Source organism: Vanellus vanellus (assembly GCF_965231255.1).
Source record: "Vanellus vanellus genome assembly, chromosome: 2".
NCBI lineage: Eukaryota > Metazoa > Chordata > Aves > Charadriiformes > Charadriidae > Vanellus > Vanellus vanellus.
In genome coordinates, this window is record NC_138906.1 from 113,985,322 (window position 1) to 114,007,210 (window position 21,889).

The window sequence follows — 21,889 nt, forward strand, 5'->3', positions numbered from 1 at the left end:
ATTCTTGATTGGAACTAGCAGTGATGTGCATGCAGGAAGGAGCCTGCTGTCCATACAGTCTCTCATTCAATGCCCGTTTGCTCTCCATCACAAGGAATACACCCTTGGCGTTCACACAAGCAGAAGGAATAAGTACTCTGTAGTTGTTCACCCAGTAATTAAAAATCAGTTCAAACCAAGTACCTTAAAATCTCTTTTCTGGGTAAGCAGGACTCTTGCCTAAACCCCATTTCTCTCAGAAGTAATTTCCCAGACATCAGATCCCAAGCATTCTTGAATAATTTATGGACTAGAGGGTAACAAATCTTTTTCATGAATATGTGTAACCTCCTGCTAATAAATAATTAACTGTTTGTTCATTAACAGTACCAAGAATAAAAAAGTGTTAAATTTCACAACATGGGAACTTTTTTTAGTTTCATTGAGTCTCCTTACGTATTTTCAGGAATGCTACAATTTGATATAGCAAGTGTTACAATATTAAGAAATTCCAACTAATAACATGACCAATAAAATTTATTAAACATTGTATTTACAACTATTTACATAATGTTCCATAGATTAATATTAAAATAGACAATATACAATTTAAGAATTTTCATTCAAAGGCATTTTGTTGGAAAAAATAGGCTCTATTACGAGACCACCATATAAGAGCAAAAGTTTTTTTTTGTTTTACACAAAAATATTTTCAGTATAGTAAGTCATAGGTATGGCATTACAACAGCAGACTAATATGAAATATGATTTTGTAAATATTACAATTGTTTAGGTATCAATTATTGAAGTAAAGGAGTTAAAAGTTTTGTGAAGCATGCAATACAGTTCAGTTTCAATTCTTTTACAGTTATGGTGATGGAACAAGCAGCTAAATCAAACACATGCCATACAAAAAAGAACTGCCAGCCAGGAACACACTACACTTAATGAAAACTACAACTTTGGTCCAATAAAACATTAGACAAAAACGGTTTTACAGTTAAAATATCTATTTTATACAGGTTTGAACATTAATTACAAGACTATTTACATTTGCACAATATGTATAAAATAAATTATTTAAAAATGAAGACAATATTACATCTTTTTTTTTTTTCCCAAAAGAAAACTGTACACTAATTTACAAAATATAATAAGATTAATAGACTATTTTCGTCCAAGTCTTAAATTTTCTTCCACAGGCATTTTCATCATTTTTCTGTGGGAGTTCAACTGTTACTGAAGTTTAATAATACAAAGCTTTATAGCAGATTTTACATATCATTTGGTTTTTGGTGGCTGTTTTAGTTATTAACAGCTTCCAGCGCTGTCAACTCACCATGTTTTGTCATCTTTTTCAGCAATAAGCTCTAAAGCTATAGGTAATTCTAAAATACAGATAATGGCATTTACTGGGAAACCGACTTTAAAATTAGCATTCATCTTCTGTGTTTGAACAAGAGCCTGTGCCACACTTCTCTGAAGGAACACCTGAATTATTGAGAAAGGTAGTATTCCACAGAATTAAGTGCTCTGTCTTAAAATAAAAATACCTTTGTGTATCACTGCATCTCAATTTCTAGTTGGTCCAAGGGAAAAGGTAAGCCAGAAAATGCTAGTTGTCATATTGGCGTCAATTCAAAGTCATCATTAACATCAACAAGAGGAACGTAAAACTCCTGAATTTCATAAATGCTGATAGATTTGTATGTAGCAGGATCAAGTTCTTGTAGTTTAAGCTGCCACTCCAGTCTCTGTACTGCATTTAAAGCCGCTGCTTCATGCTGTTGCCTCATCAAAAGGCACGTCTGTTTTAAAATTGAGAAAGAAGTTATTTCAATATTTGAAAAACTATTGCAACAAATTTGAAAATAGGAAAAATATCTAGGAGCCTCTCTGGTAGTAATAAGTGCTTTCCCCACTATGCATTAAGAAATTTCCAGATTATTCCACTAAGCTATATAGCAACAAAGGTTAGTTTTTATACTGCTAGACCCTCCTTTATGTTGCCCTTTAAACCTCTACAACAGCCTATGATATCGCATACAAATCTACTATTTATTCATCACATCTTCGTAGTGACATCAGAGTTTTGCGTTGTTTTTTGGTTTTGTTTTTTTTTTTTTTTTAAGTGGAAAGACAAAGAAGTGTACCTTTAATTTGTCAAACTTATCATCAACATCCTGTAACCACGACATAAACTGTCTTGCATTAAATCGATCCCTCACTGATGTTTTGCTGTCATCAGCCTGCAAAAAAAAAATTATTCAAACTGTAAGTTATTTAATGATTCAGTCTTAAACATACTTTAAAACTTAAAATCTACTTTGCAGGACCTCCATGAACAATGGTCCAGATGGAAAAATAAACTCTGGGTCAAAGTATCAATGTATATATGAACCTGTAATGTTGACCACCACTTTCACTGTGAGCCAGGTGCTCACTCAAAATGGGTATTTTCAGATTCCCTCAAGCTATTTACCATACTCTATTTTTGAAATTTAGAGTAGGAGGCTTAAAGATTTATGCCTTAAAGTATTAATCCGTACAAGGCAGATCCTGTCACAAAATTGCTATCTCTTTGTTGTCTTTAAAATTCAGTAACAAATTAAATTAACATTCCCTCGGGAAAAGCAAAAACTTTAATAAAGGAAAACTTAAGCAGCCTGACTTAACCAGCTACAAAAGTATGCAAAAGCAATAATAAAAAACATTTTTACCATCAAAAGCCCCAAAAGGAGATTAAAAAGAAGCGAGCAGACATGTCTTAATGTCCTGCTCAATTTTTTTTTTTTTTTTTTAAAGTATTTAATAAGAATTTGGAATTTCACATCTGCCCATTGTGAGAAACTAGACACTCTATAGATAGCCCTAGACTATGCCAATTTAACATTTAAATAACAATCACTTAATAGAACAAGCTGTTGTTACTTTTTTAGAAGAAAAAAAAGACACTGAAGGAATTTGTACACTGTAGCAATGGGCAAGAACAGGAATAAAACCTGCAAAAACTGAAATCTCTAGAAAACAGCTGAACAGGTTGGTTCTAGAAAGAGCCCTCAACAACACTGATATTGTAACCCTGAACTGTAGGCATTTATGTGAGCTGTGACCAGCTAACAGTCTGTTCACCAGAGATTCGGCCTTTTTCCTCCCCCATCTTTGGTTTGGCCCACATGAGTGCAAAGTACGGTTCTCAAGGTCTGCCCAACATGTGCAGCCATAAAGGCAAGCCTCCAAAGACTCAGAAACCACATAAAAACAGGTCGGAGGTGGTCATTTTCCTCCAAAATAAACTAGATCTTTGCTTACAAATCTTTCCCAGCTATTTGCTCAAATACAAGAAAAACTTAATCAGAAGTGTTTCTTCATCGTAGAAGAAAATTAAGAGTTGCTAGAAGGGTAGCAGGGAAGTGGCAGAATGCACTACTAGAGAATGGTTTCTTATGCATCTACATTCTTCCCGTGAAGCAAATTTAAAGCATCAAGTTGGTAGTTTAAAGCATTGGTTTCAATTATAATTAAAAGTATATTTAAAACTTTGCTGGACATTATGTGCAGTATTATAGTTTTCTAAGAAAAAATTACCACAGACTGAACACAAAGCTGTTGAGGTGGTGAGGGGGAAGGAGAGGCATTTTACTACTGCTATTTTTATTATATAGATGGTCAAAAAAGTTGCAATACTTTGAGGGGCGGAAACAACAAACTTATCCCCTGATACGGATTCCTTTTGTTTCACAGAATTCAAATATAGAATCAGCTTATTTAAAATCAATTGTAAAATGTTAACTAAAAAATGCAGTTGTATGCCTAACTCAGATGTATCTCAAATTTCTAAAAAGCTGAAGGCCTCTTAATTCAGGCAGAAAAAAGCAATGGACACTTTGAACTTCAGAACTAGTAATGATGATATTTGGACTGTTAACAGAAGAGGAAAAAAATATCTCATTTTTGCCCCAACAGTTAGATTACTAAGGAAATGATGATTTAAAAATTTGCTGGTACAAAGCTTAAAATGGGAGAACAATACAGTCTCCATAAAACTGCTGTCTCCTGCTGAATCACCTCGTTGTGCATAGCTCTAGGCCTTTAAAGGCGGGGGAAGTAGTAACAAACTGAGTAAACGCTGGAAGCTGTAATAATTCTATAGGTGTCTCTAGTACTAAAGCAGAATTCCACATATGTCAGAAATATATAGGTGTTTCATTTTAAAATGCCCAACATCCAATGCATCCACACTTTTATTACATCTGCAACATCAAATTTCTTCCTTGCATTATGTGCTCCTCACAGTCACTGAATCAGGTTCTAAACGCTGTTTCCATTTTTGTTAGTTAGCAGACCTGTTCACAAAATACCGACATCATGGAATTATATTCTCTTAGAGGTACAGCTGCAGCATACCATAAAAGGTATGCAGATTATAAAGTATACTGCTCATTTTAGGTTTTAATTGGGAACTAAATACCAATATCGAATATGTAAATAACAAGGCTCATGTAAATAATACAGAGCTTGAGGTGATTTTGAAAAAAATCATTTCATCTGGTAGCATTCAACATTTCACTGTTGGTCATCTGTTTTTTATGGAACAGTTCTAATGACTGCCATACAGAGAGGAGAAAAGTATCATGTGAATATCTCCACAAAACATTTCCAAATTTCACAAACCGATCCATCTCTTCACACACTACTGCATTCTGATTCTCTGGACTAGTGACAAAAAATTATCTTATGGTCCGATATTTTTGTTGTTGTTATTGTTGAAGCTGTATTTGTAAGCTTCCCAAATACGTTCTGATTGAAATTTGCTTTCATGAAAGCCAGCAGGGTAATGTTCTCATTTTACCCTCCTTATCGTTTCTGGAGGTGAAAGAAAACCAGACATGGTACAAAAAAGAAAAACAGCGCACATATACCCATATCCTCTTGTTATTGTACACCCAAATGAGGCCAAATCCAAGTAGCAATCTATAATGTGCAAAATCTTAATTCCAGACAAATCAATGATAATTTCAATACGGGAATAAAATTCTCTGCAAACACTCCTTTTGAGTTAGGCTAGAAAGACCTTTTTTTCCTGAAATTCTCAAATACATCTCTTTACCTGAGCATCCAGAGGCACATTATAAACCTCGGCATCCAGCAGAACAGTGCAGGCACTGAATGGTAGTGTTTGATTAGCTAGCGTTCTTGCTGCTCGATAATGAACACGTAGAACTTCTTGTTCATTAGAAACAATAAGCTTTTCCTAATTGAATAAGATATCAACATATAAACATACATTTGGTAAATTAAGCATTTCAGTTTGATTCATAAAAATGTCCAATCATTTAAACACTTCTTTTTAGGGCTTACACATTTGAACAGTGTGAGAAATGGGCTGGTGCAGGGAGGAGGGATTGTTCATCTAATCAAATCCAAAATTTCAATTTAATAATGCAAAGAGTGTTCCCTGAATGTCAGAACTGAAAACACCTTCTCTCCCACCACCACTGCTGGCTCAATATCATGCCCAGATTTTCCACTTAGTGCTACTGAGGCAAGTTCTAGTTAATAAAGAAGGTGAAAGATGAAAAGTATGAGGAGCATGTAAGTTGGGATATAGGTTTGAGTCTCAACTGTTTTAAGATTTTTGTCACACGCTTGTCATGTCAAGCACAATGGCCAAGCAAACTGAAGCAGAAATATCATTTGCAGGATAATTTAAATAATTTATAATTTTTTTTTTCTTTAAACAACACACAGAAACTCCATAAAACCACAGGTGTCTTCGACCAATACAGAATTTACTCTTGCTTCAATTCTTTAAATTCAGTCAGTTTGGTTCTGAAGTCTACAACCATTATTAGCTTTCAAAAGTAGAGTCTGCAGCTTTCTTCCCACTGCCCCAGGAAAAACATGGGCCATATCTCAGAACAATTAACAGGAAAAAGCTGCTATCATACTGACTTAAATATTCTGCTAACAGTTGTCTAAACCATTTTTTTGTTTCTCCAATTCATAAATTTGGGTAGAAGGCGGATTCTTCTTTAGCTTTGTTAAATTGAGCAAAATATAGTCTATCCATTGAAAAAGAAAAATCCCTAAAGCTTAAAGTTGGGAAATAAAAAAATAGATTACTTTAGTCTTACCCTTTCAATGCTGTGCTGTAAACGTAGTTTCATCCTTACAACCTCCTGTTGTTTAAAGAGTTCCTTAAGCGGGTCTGACAGTGAGGGAGGTGGTGTAATCTGTGAACAAAGTTTTATAACTAGTATAGTGAATATGTATTTAACGTTTAACATTGCCTGTATGAGTTGAGCATTTATTTAAAAAAACAAAACAAAACCAAACCATAAGCAAGGTATTTTTTAGGCAAAACACAACAGTTCTGCACATTCCATTAGTTATGTCACTTCAATCCATTTGCAATAAAAGGTGTTAAGGATTCTTTACAGTAATGTTAATAAACCCAGCTGAAATGGCATTTCAAACTGTTGAGTGCTTTTAACCAGGCATTGTGAGCAGGCCATAGCTGTTCTTTAAAAAGGCTAAACATTAGAAGACAGAAAAAATACAATTTGCTTTCAATTTTAAGGACTCCTTAAAGCTTCTTCATTCTGAGAAGTTAAAAACCACCCAGCCAAATACAAGAGGAAAGTAAGAAAAGAAAAATATTACTGAAAAAATAAGGGACTCGATATATCTATACAGTGTCACTGGCATTTTATATGGCACAAAAGATAACCAACCACATTCCTAATCTTACAATCATGAAGAACACAGGCAAGCACAAGAAGTACACTAGAGCCCCAGTCAGTGGCTTGGAAAAGCGTTTCCTCCTGTTAGTTATTCAAATACGTTTTTTTAAAAGCTTATGCCCCCCCCCCCAAATTAATAATAATTAAAAAAAAAAATCAAATAGACTTGAGTGAGCTATCAACACTGTTACTGACTGGCTATACTGCAGGCATTTTGCATTTTTCGTCAATTATAATAAACAACCAGTATAACTGTCCTGACTGAGCGGTATGACAAACTGAAAAGGTACCTGGAGCCCTCATGGCAACTGCAGAAATCAGATGTTTCTTGACAAGTAATTAATAAACATCTTGGGAGTTTTAAGGCTCCACCCAAAGTTTACTTTTCTCTATGCAATTTCTATCTGACAGTTCAGCACGACTTTTATCAACTGCTAGATGTAAGAGCATTGATACTGCTTTGGAAAGACTCATCAAAATTAAATGAAATACTTCTTAGTACCACTGATACTCAGAAAGCACCGCTGAAATACATACCTACAGGTATTATACTCTATCTTGTACCTAACACAAACACATTAGACATAAATCATTCTATTCAATAATATGGATCATGCAACTGTCAATAAATAATACATTTATTATGAAAATATGGACACGTTGCATTGCTACTATCAGTTGTGCACCTATACACTCCAGTAACAAAGGGATTTATCTACCAAAAAGTTATTCAATTATTGTTATCTCGGAAAATTATTTCAGGACAATTTTTTCCCCCAACTGGAAGTTGGCCAATGTCTTTGGAATTAAAGAATATATCAAATAACTAATTGTGGTGCATTCCTTAAGTTATCATTTGCTATAAAGTGACAGTCAACTCCTTCACATTTCAAACTACTGAACAAGATACACTTCACTTCTCTCAATGAAAACAGTTTGGCTCCCAAACCAGTGAGTGATGTTTATGGCATATGCCATTTTGTATAAATCACCAGTATTAAAAGCAAACAAACACAGCAAAAAAAAAACCCAAACCCAAACACCTACTGGCATCATCTGTCTCAATCATAATGGATTTCAGTGTGTTATATGTTGCAGTCTAGTTTTGCCTCCAAACTTTGCATTCAGGGCACAGTACAACAGTGCTGTCATAGTCTTTCAATAAAATAAGACAAGATGCTTGCAGAAAAAACAAGGTTTTATTTCATTAATTTTACTAACCCCCCAAAAATCTCTCAAAATATCTCAGTGCTGTTGTTAATAGAGAAGCACACAGCAGAAGAAGCAAGATAAACAATCTGTCTATAGATATTCTTTGAGTTTATGCAGCTAAGTTATCCGGAAATAAAAATTTCAGAGCTGGTGAGCATCTATATTACCTGAACAATTTCAAATGCTATTATAAAATGTTATTCCTTTAAATTTATAAACTGCTTAATTTTGCAACAGGAATAGGAATCAACACCATAGGAAATAACTGGAAAGGTCGTAATTATCTCGACAACAAACTTGCGTGGACTTTTATTTGAATGTACGAGGGAACTCTGCCTCTGTGCAGCTGCTACTACACCGCAGCTTTTATTAAAAGTCTCTTTCAGATCCCAGAATTGGTTTATTACGTTACTGCTTTTGCCGACCAGCCACATACACGTTTTCTAACCAACAACTGAACCGACAGTCTCACACACACACTCTCACCCCCCCGCCGCTGGCCCCGGCGGGACGGGCGCCTCCCGGCCAGCAGGCGGCGACCCAGAGCTGCGCAGGGGAGGGCGGGCGCGCCCCCCGCCGGCGGGAAGGCGAGAGAGGAGCGGACCGGGGGCGCAGCCGGGCTGGGAGCAGCCCCCAGGCGGGACGAGGAGCTCTCCGCGGCAGACACGGTGGCCTTCCGACCGCAGCGGGACCCCCGAATGCCCTCGGAGCCGTTCTGCGCCAGCACCGAGCGGCAGCAGCGGGAAAGGCTGCCTGCGCGGCTTTTGTGAGCTCGGAGATCACTGCTGCCTCTGGGGAAATTTATAAACACTGAACTCCATCAGCCCTATACCGTCTTCCGAAACATAAAACTAAATACAGAACTGACTTTGTTTACATTAATTTTTGAAATTACTATTATTTTTTCTCTCTCTTTAGAAACAGGGGACAAAAGAGCCTCGGATCCTTAAAGTCTGCAAACAGGATTGGAGTCATCTCACAGCACCTGCGGGAAACCCCAACTTTTGAACCAGCACTGGATTGGACAAAGGACCAGAAAGTTTAAGGTTTCAAGGCCAGAACAGCCAGAGGAGCCTCTCAGATCTTCTAGTCAAAGAGACAGTTACTAAAGAGACCACAAAATGCGTGTAGGGAAAATATGAACACGTTAGACTTGCAAGGACAGAGCATGAAACCGAATGCCACAGGGAAAAGGTGACCTCAGTTTCTTGTATAGCCAAAATGAATTAGCAAACTTATTTCTTAAGGGCCCAGACTCCACACAAAAAAGAGGGAAACTATAGTTCTCTGAACCCTGCCTTCTCAAGCGTTCCCTAATCCCAGTCTGACAAACTGCCCAGAAAAGCTAGGCAGAACTCAGCCCTTCACCTCTTTGCTCCACTTCACTAGAAGGCAGCTATCTGAACAGACATACCCTCACCATCTCCAACACAAGAAAATCAATTAAGGAAGTTTCTTCCATGCCTTGCATCCTTTGTAACAACTACAAGAACACCAACTCTTCACTCAATAAACCTTCAATCCTCATTTGTGCCCATTACAAAAAAAGAGAACGCCTAAGGTAACTCCGAATCATACAAACACAACACTTCTGCAATTATTTTCAACTATCTATCTTACCTTACCCATGCCACCCAAATTGACTGGCTGCTCTACTGCTATAATATTTCATGCATTTAAGAATCAAGTTTCTGGTAGCACCACTAACATACACTTTTGCCACTTCAGTTTCTACAGCAATGCCAGAGAGACTGGACAGAATCCCTTTTATTAGAACACATCTGCTAGATAGCCATCGCAAGCTGGAAATGAATCATCTTGCTATCTCTTCTCAGGAATGAGTACAGACAAAGATGACTGAACCCCACAGAACATACTGATGTAGCAATCTGAAAGGCAACGTAGCTAAGTACAATTTAAATTTACTGTTAGAAGATTCAGATTTGTTTCCTCCTGTTTTGAACTGACCTGATGTCTCTTATGTTTTGTATTTGCATTGGTGAGAGGGAAGCCACAATTCCTACGTGACTATCCTTACAGCCTTAGGTGATATGGGTCATAAATTACAGTATATAAACAAGGCTGTGGAAATCAAATTTAAGCACACCATCTCCTGGTTCCCACCTACAGGATGTTTGAAGTTCATCAGATAAACTATAGTGCATCATTAAAATTCCAATGCAGAGAACAGTATGTTACACAAACTATTCTGATTCCCAGAGTGTCACAGCTAAACATTGTTTTTGCTTAGCCCTTCACACAATGATACCCAAAATACGAGAATAATTCAAGAAAGGAGTATCTACTTTCTCATCACCTGTGTAAATTAATGAGGCAAAAGTCAAGTTAACAGAGAATTATTAAAGAAACACCTAAGCAAAAATTTAAAAAAACCCCAAACAATCCCAACAGAGAGGTCATTTTACAGCTGCTTATTAACATTATATGCAAAACAACATGTACATGTTATTAATAGTCCACAATTGTAGAGAGACCCCACAGGCATAGGCCTTATTTTCACATTGTTGGACAATGTGTGCAATGTATAAACAAACATTTATTTCTGAGCCTGAAACGATCTCTGGCTTAGCAATACTCCTTTTCATGGTATTTGTAATGGGTACTATTATGAATGCGACTTTCAATGATCACAAGTCACAACTAAAACTATTAAATTGTATATACAAGCAAGCTCTGCAAAGAAGTTAAATCTGAAGTACTAGTTATTTTTTAAATGGAAAGAAATATGAAATTTTATCAAAACTTGCATTTACACAAGTGACAGCAATTAAACAAAGCATTTAGTTGCATTGTAGATTATTTTTTCAGACAAACAAAACTAAAATACTTAAAATATCTCCCTCTTTAGATTACAACTCATGCTGCTTTCTTACACTTTTACTCCTAATGGAGATAAACACCAATTTCCTAATAGTTTATTTTAGCTTCTCAGCACTTTTTTTTTTTTTCCCTTTTGCTCCTACCAGCATGGAATAAAAAGCTTCACCTGTTCATTCTACAACCATAGAAGATTAACAGTACCATAAAAGCATATACAAAACAAGTAACAGTTTAAAAAAAATTGTTATCACCAGAACATGCACATGTAGGGAAGCAACTCAGAAATCCAGCTGAAGTAAAAAATCAATAGCTGTAATCCTTCAAGCACATATTCACACTTTGAGAGGTTTGGGTTTGTTGTTTGTTTGTTTGTTTGTTGTTTTTTTTTTAAACAAGTAATTAAAAGCCATGAGAATGGGGAATATGCATTCACCTCTGATATTTACTGAACTTAAGTTACCCAAGAATTTGTGCTACCCAACTATCTATATTCTCATGAACTGTGTGTCCCTATTATACACAGTAAAAGAGACAGGAAGGAAGTATGAGGCAATGCTTTAGTACCAAGTCAATAACCCTTTCTTACAGTGCCTACTCACATTGCCACTTATGACAGGGAAATGAATTCTACTGCCCAGGTAGAAGATAGGCTCAGGAAAAATATATGCTGTGCTTCTCCACTTTCTGCTTATCCTAAATTAAGCACTGAAGTGTGATGCCAACTCAGTAAGTAGTAGCTTGGAAACAGTATGTACTTGAGTAGCAGCTGCTATAAAAAATAAAAGTCTCTCTGCTTCTGGTGATAGATATATATTATAGAAGCTGCAACAGCTACTGAGAAAGATTTCTAGACTGGGTAAGGCTGATAGCCTGGTACATTGTAGCAAAGCTTCCTGTACATCCTAGTTTACTTGCAGACCAAATGAGTCATCTTACCCACATCGTTCCTAAGACTATAATTGATTAACTAATTTCAAAGAACAGTGGTCACCATCAAACAAGAGAGAACTCACTTAACATGAGAGGATACACGTATTAATTCTTTTGAAGCAACACAGGGGGCATAGTGGAAAAGTGAGAAAAAACAGCTTATATGGCAATTATGAAGTGAATGAAATTAAGTAAACATGAATTTTTAAATTTACTTTTATATATTAAATTTGTGTTCATTTCTTAATCAAAAGAATCTTCAAACTCTATTGGAAAGAGTCAAGGCAACATCTCAAGTAGGGGCACGTTAGCTTAAATGAGTCGACATAACTAGTCCATTCAGAAATATGGAAGCTGAAAACTGGATGCTTGGCTTGTGCATATGAGACTTCACACACAGAAACAGTTCAGTTCAGTAGGCATTTTTGCCATTCAAGGATTATGATATTGTCCCCATTCCTCCTAAACTTAGACTTTTCCTTAACTTGACACATCTTAAGTAATGGGCATACAATCAAATACTACTGAATTCTGAACTTGACAAGCTATTGTACAGCAGCCAAACAACTGCTTTAGGAAATCAAATACGTGGTCTCAGCCTATTCCAGCTATTATGTGTTTTAATTTAAACCATTCAAACAGGTTTAAGCTATGTTTTACCTCAGAACTAAAGCAATTTAAGTGGATGAGATAATAGCTGGAAAAATATAAAACCACCTTCTACTCCCAGGAGTAAGAGTACTTCAAGGTGGCTAGCAGAAAGCCTTCAATGCACAATGTTTCGGGTCTCCCCTCTCCCCACACACAGAACACAATAAGCACAAAATCAGGTGTGCTGAGGAGCAAAGAAAGGAATTACAATTCAGGTGCTACTGTGATTACGCTGACATCAAAACAGGAGACTGGCAGTGACCATGTTATTGTGAGACACCTGGAGGGGCACCTCCACAGCAAATAGTAATACTAACTGCACTTGAGCCAATTATGTTCTGCATTGCACAGACCTCCTTCACAGCTGTCATCAGCAATATGCTTGTGTCGGAACTCTGGAGAGCTTAGAACTGAACAAGTGTCCCTGAACTATGGATGTTCTTCAGTGAAAATGAAAAGAACTTCACATTAAATAAAATCCAGAACCTTTTGAATTGATGGATTACAAAAGCTGGGACACAGCAGATTATATCTGCTGCTCTTGAGAGTATTAAGGAGAAACTGAGATAGCTAGCAGGCACTCTCCTACTTAAGACTTTTGGTGACAGACAATATTTTGAACCACTGCACATCCCCCTCTCCAAATGAAACAGCTTTGAATAACTAGTTGTAACCAAATTATTGCCAGCAGAAATTTGGAGAAGCTCTCAACAACTGACTTCACTTTTGAAAGGGTAGGCTTTACAGTAGTAACTACGTTGAAATACAGTATTAGTGTGTCTTTTACAGGTGTCATACATGATGGTTTGTGTTGTAACGATTGTGAAACCACTATTTACATTTCCACTGAATAGGGCTTTTAAATATGACATTACTGGTCAGTATTAACTTGACATAGGTCAACATTAATTTGACATAGGTCAACTTACTATTTTCAGCACAAGTATTCAGAAGCAAGTTAGGAAGAATATGAAAGTTACAAAAATAAAACAAAAACATGCCTTTCATTGTACTGTATATTTAAAGACCATGTTACTTACAGTTGGGATGCATATCTTGCTCAAGGGATTGCCATCCAGTAGGTATGAGCCATTGAAGGTCACGTATTCATCATAATATTGAGGTGCCTGAGGAATAACACTGCACAGTAATTTACGCTTCTCTTCAATTTTTTTTCTTATGTGCAAGTATTCAAAATACGGGTTTGCTCTCTCAGAACTGTATGGCTGAATTTCTTCAAGTTTCAAAGAATCAACAATAGCTGCCAGCGACTGCTGGGTCTTCTCCTTAGCTTGCAGTAAAGAAGGGCTCACTTGCACAGGCTGAGGCACACGCGACACCTTTCTTTTACGTGGATGATGTACCTGAGCATCATCCTCTTCAGTTAATCTAATCCTTGCTTTCATAGACACTGACGATTCAGACTCTTTTTCTGACATCTGCGCGCAGCCAATAGGATTCTGCTTACCCTGGTTAGCAAGTATATTTGCTCTGTTCCTCGTGATTCTTTGAGGTACTTCTTGCTGTTCCACCTTCTGATCCTCAGCAATTTCTTCTTCTAGTTTAACTATTTGGCTGTATTTATGCACCTCTTCTTGTGTAATCTGTTGTGAACTATTTTCCAAATTAGATAAAGAGGAGTACTGTGGCGGATCATCTGTCAACACATTTTCTCTGTCTGCAGCGCAGAGTTTTTTATTAGCTGATTCGTTCGTAATTCCCTTTGACATTCCTGAACTCAGTTCACAGAGATCAGCATCAGCTTTACTGTCAACATGCACTGAAATCAACTTTTCTTGTTGGCCTTTTTCATTTCTAATGTCTGAAGCATCTGCTGTGTTACTATCCACTTCACACTGAACATTCTTACAAACAAATTTATTGAATGCGTACGAATTTACATTTAACTGTGAACTGCTCTCACTTTCAGGAATATCTTTTTCTAACGGTACCATAGGTAAATCATTCACCCGTTCATAGCTCTGTGAAATATCCTTTGCAGAGCTCTCAGAACATACAGCAATGGGTGCATCTGCCTTCTTAATGTTTGAAGGGAAGAAAGCATTTTCCATCTCTCTGGTACTAGTAGCATCTGTATCCAAAGTAGAAGTTGTAGTTTGAACAAGGTTTTGTTGTTGTACAAATGATGAATCTTGACTGCTAATACCTGGTAAAGAAATGTGTTTAGATACATCCGGGACTAGCTGGATAGTTAAAGAACAAGGCGACTGTGAAGGCAAAACAGATACAGATTCTTGTGAGGTGGCATTTCCCTTGATTTCAGTATGCTGAGGCAAAAATTCAGACACCTGTTGCTCTCTCAATGTCTTGTTTTCAGAATTATGCATTGCTGTAACGCTGTTAGTATCTTGCTCTGATACAGCATAACCTGTGCTGTTAAACTCACTGTTTAATGAATTTAGTCTGTCAAAAGGCACATCCCACGGTTTGGTTTGCTGAGTCACACCACTTTGACTACACAATTCTAAATGCATATTATAGCCTTCTGAAGGGCTCATCTGTGCAGTATTTTTAATGGTACTTGTACCCATTGTTTCTTGCTTGTTGCTAGCAGCACCAGTCAGAGATGGTGTAAAGTTTGACTGCAAACCAGAAGTACTACTTTGAAGATCTCTTTCAAGCATGCTACATGGTAGTTCTGGTTTAGGAGAAGTGCTAGCACAAGTCTGAACATACGACAGAGCATTCTGATTATTTTCTTCTGATATTCGAGGCTGTTTGCTGTGTTCAGAAACAGCAGCAGGCATGCTGCATCTTCGAACCTCTACAACAGGTCTGCACTCATTTAAAACCAGTTTAACATCTTCCACAGATGCTGATCTAATGTATGCTGGTTGAAGCCTGTTTGTGAAAGGTGGCTTAATGCGATCTGGCAACTCTGCAAGACCATCGGTCTCTTTTTCAAGAAGGGCTGGTGATTTGGCACTTGCCAAAAATGGTGATTGTGAAAAAGACATCTGGGAATCAGAACCTTCTAGCATAAAGTCTGAATCATATTCAATTACAGGCCTTGGAGTAGTCACTGTGGTATGGCAAGAATCCTCAGAGCTTGCAACTGAAACCATGGACACTGATCTGGAGTTCAGACCCGTCTTTTCACTTTCTGATTTGGGGGATCTATTTAAATTATCTAAAACCAAGGAAGACTTTATAATGTTGACACTTCTTGTATCTACTGATTGTGACCTATTACTTGTAGCATCTTTCTGCTGTTTTTCCTTCATGCAAACATCTGGCAACTCTGAGCTTTTTGAACGAATCAGTTCTTTGCTTTTTACTTCAGCTAATGAGTGTTTTGGTTTTTCTTTCATCTTGTTAAGTTCTAAACAAGTGCGGTTTCTTAAGCGCTCCTTCTCTTTCTGTTTTATTTTTTCTTTATGTTTTCTATGCCACTGCTCTATTTCCAGATCTTTAAGGCTAAGCATTCTTTCGAAACTAGTTTGCATTAAATCATCATTGACTAATCTTTTTTCTTTAGGTCGAGTATCCTTTGCTGCAGGAGCTGGTTTAGGTTTAAGTTTTTCATGTTCTAGTTTTAGTTTAAGTAAACTACTTTGATGCAGTTTATCTTTGTGCTTATCTCTCTCTTTGTACCTGTCTATATCTTTATCTTTTTTATCTTTCTCTCTACCATCTGGAGTTTTCAACAAATCATCTTTTGGTTTTTCTTTCTGAGATGACAGTTTGTCATGCATTGTTTTATTACTGTCTGTAATACCACTTCTTCTTTCCTCTTGCAGATGTTTTGAGTTTGCTACCATTGAGATCTCCTTGTCTTTGGATTTGTCTTTTTTTTCAAGTTCCTTTTCTTTGTCTTTAGTTCTATTTTTTTCTGATTTAGTATATTCAGATTCTTTTTCAGACTGTTTGACTTTTCTTTCAGTACAGTGTTTTTCTTTGCTTTCAGCCCAGTGTCTGTCTTTATCAGCCTTTTCTTTATCATGCTTCTTATCAGTTTTTTCTTTGCTTCTTTCTTTGTCATCAAGTTTTTTAAGAGTACTTGTACTTTTTATTTTATCATTTTCCTTATGGCATCTTTCGGCTTGCTGGGAATTGGGCTTCTCCTTTGTCTTCTCTGTATTTTCATTTACTTCTGCTTTTTCTTTCTCTGTCTTGTATTCATGTTTTGCCTTTTTCTCTTTTTCTCCATTTTTTCTTTCTATCTTTTCAACATCTTTTTCTTTGGCTGAGGTTCGCTTTTCAGTCTTTTCTTTATTTTCCTTTAAATTCTTTTCCTGCTTGTCAGTATCTGTTTCTTTTTCTATTAAATGCATGCTGACTGCCTCATCTTTAACACCAAAGCAGAACAATTCCATTTCTTTATCTGCAAGCATAATTTCTTTTTCTTCTTTTGTATCTTTTATTTTTTCATCCTTGAGTAACTTCTCATTTTCCTTTTTGCTCTTCTCTTTCTCTCTCTCCTCTTTCGCATTTCTCTCTTTCTGGAACTGTCTCTCCTTAACTAACTTATCTTCCTTTGCGTTCACTTTTTCTAGCTTTGATTTTCTGTCTGAAGAGAGAGAATCGTGTTCTATATTTAACAACATATCCTCATTTTCATCACTTTTGAAAAAGTTCTCTTTCCAAAATTCTCTGTCAAATTCAATACTTCTTTGAACCTCTTTAACATTATCTTTATGTTTATGTTTTTCCTTTTCCCCATCCTGTTCCTTTTTGTGCTTGTCCTTTTCTCTTTCTTTGTGCCTTACTTTATGCTTTTTAAGTGTTTTACCTTCCTTGTCAATCTTTCTCAGAGTATACTCTGAATTCTCAAATGTTGAGCTATTATCTTCCTCTTTAATTTTAGGACTAGATTTTTCACCAAATTCTAAGTGAAAATCTTTCTGATGATGCTTGCTTTTTTCTTTGTGCTTGCAAGATTTGCCACTAGAACTTTCAACTAGATATTCAGAATCAGTGTTGTGATCATACCGAATTAATTCTGATTGCAATGTTACTTCAGAACCTCCTGGTGATAAGCAAGTTTTGGCGTTTTCTTGCTTTAATGGTGTTGACTGCTTTTCACTTAATCCACAGGGATGCTTCGGAGATTTGCCAGCAGTGATATGAAATAGATGTAAAGACGAATCTTCTTTTGGGGTGAAAGACTTCTTAAAGGTTTCTTCCTCTCTACTTTTATCTAAAGAATCTAACCCAGAAGTAGCTATATTTGTTACTCTAGCGTTTTCTTTTTCTTGCTTTAGTTCTTGATTTTCTTTGTTTTTGCTCTGATTTTTTACTTTCCTTTTAACTTTGCCTTTTTGCTTGTGTTCATTTGTAGCCAGATATTCTTTCTTTACTCTTACTTCAGAATTTGGTGTTTCTGAAATAGAGCAAGGAGAAACTATCTTCTTGTCCTGAAGTATTTCTTCATCTGAACTTTCAGAACTTGAATACAGAACTCTAGATGGTTTCTGCTTTTTGCTTTTAAATGATTTTGAAAGGACAACTTTTTCTTGTTTCACAAATAAGCTGTTCTTTTCAACTTCAGTCTCATCCTCTTTCCTTAGGTCTTTTCTAAGAATATGTCTGTCATCGATCATTTTTTTCATTTCATCTTCATCATCATCTTTAAACTCATATTCATCAAGAGCAGATGAAAGCGGTGTCTTACTAGGGACTGTTTGTTTGCTGTCATTGGCTACAGAGTCCTTTTCTGCTTCTGAATCAACATTCCCCTCTACACTGGAAGGATTTACAGATGGAGCTTCTTCAGAATCTGTAGAGTAAAAAAAACCAAAAATTAGTTGAGTACTGATGGGACATTCTTCACACTCTAGTTCAGGACAAAATAGTTCAGTTCAGCAGTTAATGCTATACAAATGAAAAAAGAAAAATCCATTCAAAACACACAGTAAACCTTCTCACTAGAATTAAGCTTTTTAAGAAAACCAAAAAGGTCATGAAGCCAAAGTGCTGCCCACACTTTACCTCTGTCACTCAGGCATGTAAAAATATTAATTAGTATTTATATCCCAATCTCATAAAAGCAATGCACTTTGAATTTTGCAAACCTCATCTATTGTGCATAATTCCTGCATAACCTGAATCTTTCTCAAGGACATCTTGCTATGATGACTCATTCCTCTAGAAATTCATCAACTCTTCTGCTCTTCAACAACTAAAATATGTTTTTCAACTTGAACTATTTAGTCATGTTTCAACAGCAGATAAGCCTTTATTCTTAAAAGACAAAAAGCTGCCTGTGTAAAGAAATTCCCTTATGAATCTTCATGGACCTGATATGGACAGCCTAAAGTAGACTATGGTATGATTCACTGCAACCGGTCTCTGCTATACGCATGCACAGCATGGGTTGTACTGGATGTCTTGGACTTGCAAGTCCAAGATGTAAACCTCAACTGTTCCTAAAATAAAATTTTAGGAAACATATGGGGTGTTATCACCACCTGATCATATGAAAATCCAGAACTCAAAAATCTTTAGAAAGTAGTTCTGGATATATTATTCCCTCCAAATAAGGCTCCAAGCAAGTCAAGCCTCTTCAGCTGCATCTATCAGTTTGCCTTTTAAAAAAAAAAAAAACCCTGAGTATTGTCATATTCAGTACCATGGACTAGAGATTTGATATACTGAGTAAAAAGTAACAGAAGGGTTCAAAATAATAGTGTAAGGAAAGTGATGAAGCAGTTTCAATGCTTTAAAAGTTTAAATGCAAAAAAAAAACCAACACCAAAACCAAACCCACCAATGGTCTCCTGCAAGATTCCCACTGATTTCCAGTAGGATCTTTTGTGGGCCAACTGCCAGTACACAATGGTTAAGACACATACTTTGCCAGCAGGCTTCTCAGCTACTTTGTGTTCAACAACACAGTATCAACAAAATAGAATCCAGAAGTCCCTATTATCTTCTATAACATCTGTAGCACCCAGAACATATCACTAGTTCTGCACTATCAGCTTTTTATATATTCCACCCCACCCCCCTGCCCATAGGTACATGCCATCATCTTCCTGCCTTGACTCTAACCACTCCTTGTAGCTTGTCTGTGCCTTCCTTTCACCCTTTTCCTACAAGGTAGTTGCTGATTCTCTCTTCTGTGTCTCTATTTGCTTTGCTCTTAACAGTATTTCCCCATTCCAATCACATCAGACACCTTACTCCTTAATGACCAAAGGTAAAGCAATGGAAGTACAGGAGATGGATCACCTATTCTCTAAGCCTGACTCCTTGAGAAACTGCACAGAACAATTCCGCTCCTCTTGGAAACCAGCCCATGGAAACCAAGCAATGCCCTGCACAGACAGACAACTGTTGAGGAATCAATTGCTAAACAGTAACAAGGTTCCTTGAGCCTTCTCTTCTCCAGGCTGAGCAGTCCCAGCTCTCTCAACCTTTCCTCACAGAAGAGTTGCTCCAGTCCCTTCATCATCTTCCTGGCCCTCCATTGTACTCTCTCTGGTATGTCCATATCTCTCTTGTACTGGGGAGCCCAGAACTAAACACAGCACTCCAGCTGTGGCCTCACCAGTGCTAAGCAGGGGAGACAGATCACCTCCCTTGAACTGCTGGCAACACTTCTCCTAATGCAGCCCACGACACCATTGGCTTTCTTTGCTGCAAGGGTACATTGCTGGCTCATCTTTAACCTGGTGTCCACCAGGACCCCCAGGGCCTTTTCTGCAAAGCTGCTCTCCCGCTGGTCAGACCCCAGCCTGCACTGGTGCCTGGGGTTGTTTCTACCCAGGTGCAGGACTTCACACTTCCCCTTGTTGAACTACGTGAGGTTCCTGTCAGCCCATTTCTCCAACATGTCAAGGTCCTTATGGATGTCAGCACGACTTTCTGGTGCATCCTGGTTTTGTGTCACCATCAAGCTTCCTGATGGTACACTCTACCCCAATCATTAATGATGATATTAAACAGGACTGGACCCAGTATTGACCCCTGTGGCACATTGCTAGTTACTGGCCTCCAACTAAACTTTGTGCTACTGATCACCACCCTCTGGGCCTGGCTATTCAGTCAGTTTTCAATCCACCACATTTCTTTTACTCAAAAGAATCTGGATTCTGAAGATTCTGTGAAAGCAGAATGAAAAGTTCTGGCCTGGCACTCAAGCAAGTTACCCATGGCCAAGAATCTTTTGCTTCCAAGGAGACAATACTTCTTTCTGTGCCCCAGGAGGTCATACCTGCTCCTTAATCTACAGAAATACAGTAGGGGCCAAGAATTACTGCCCCTGCATAAGCAAGCTACTATCTGATCACCTTCACAAACCAGTAATTCCCCCACTGGCAGGGACTTTTCTTTACTGAGTAGGTGTAACTAAGTTATGCCCGTGTGAGAAACTAGCTCCCCATTGACCTACTAAGAATGTGAAATAAATGACTTCGGTGACATTTTCCCCAAAGAAGACCTCTCAGAAACCAAAAAACTTTGTATTATAATAAGATATTTTTCTCTGTATCTTTCTCTGGTAAAATCATCACTCTGAAGTGGGGTTGATTTGGGGAGTGGGAAGAGCTCATTAAAGGGAGAGGGAGAGGGAGAGGGAGAGAAGAAAAAGAAATCAGATTAAACATTTCAGAAAATTAAGTTGAAAGATTTTACAACTACTTCTAAAACTAAAAGTGGAAAACAACCTTAGCAACAGCAATTGCTTCCTGCAGCAACTCTTAACAGCTAACACTATACAAAAGATTAAAACCACTTATGCAATTAAATGGCTACTTTTACCTGAGCAACTGTCCTCATCATCAGAGATGGGCACCTCCCTTTTCAATAGCATTTCCAGCTCTTCAGTTTCAGCAACATCAACAGGTCTCTCCCCATGCTTATTGGCTTGAAATGGATTTCCACCATGTCGAAGCAAGAGCTTCACAATCTGCAGCATTAAATAAATGAACTTTTAGGTTTTCCACAACACGTTACTTGACCAGCATAAAAATCTTCCATTGCACATGGAACGTGTATAACGTGATACACAATCCTAAACTCCCACCTATGAAACTGAGACTTGCAAAGCAAGACTTCAGCAACTAGAATGCAAAGTCCAGGTATTCATAATCAGTAAGAGAGATAAAAGGGAAGACTAAAGAAAGTTGTCCTCTGTTACACAGATGTAGCATCACGATAAAGAAAAGCATCAGTGGCCTTTTGTTCTTGCTATTCTAGCATTTCCTCAGACAATTCATCTGGTTCCTCACCTACCAAACTCTCTACTCCTCTGCACCCAATTCACCTTGCTCCAAATTTTACAGCACTTAACTCTAAGGAACAGGAGACATTTTTCACATAGCAGTACTACTGGATTCCACAACGCTTCAGAAAAGCCCTGACAGAGATCCAAGTATCATATTGGAGGAACAAACTCCCATCCCCAACTGAATACAGTACTGCAAAATCATCAGTTTCCCTAGCATCAAGGGCAAAAAATTGTTAAAGTTACAATGATACCAAGGCCACTGCATTTTCAGGACAGTAGAGTGTCAGTTACTTTTTTTCTGTCCTACATGCTAAAAATGGGGAAATTCAGGAGACAG

General features: G+C 37.3%; 1 protein-coding gene across 3 annotated transcripts in view; it reads right to left on the reverse strand.

Annotated features, from left to right (window-relative positions):
* Positions 1–519: 519 nt before the first annotated feature.
* The window catches only part of ANKRD12 (ankyrin repeat domain 12), a 66,888-nt gene continuing 45,518 nt past the window's right edge, over positions 520–21,889 (reverse strand). For all 3 annotated transcript variants that reach the window (XM_082480124.1, XM_082480123.1, XM_082480125.1), the window contains 6 exons: positions 21,084–21,231; positions 13,400–18,099; positions 6,117–6,215; positions 5,090–5,233; positions 2,133–2,228; positions 520–1,787 (listed from right to left, as the gene is read on the reverse strand). In XM_082480124.1, the coding sequence (XP_082336250.1) occupies positions 1,602–1,787; positions 2,133–2,228; positions 5,090–5,233; positions 6,117–6,215; positions 13,400–18,099; positions 21,084–21,231 (5,373 nt within the window). In that variant the 3' untranslated portion in view covers positions 520–1,601. The remainder of the gene's footprint in view (positions 1,788–2,132; positions 2,229–5,089; positions 5,234–6,116; positions 6,216–13,399; positions 18,100–21,083; positions 21,232–21,889) is intronic.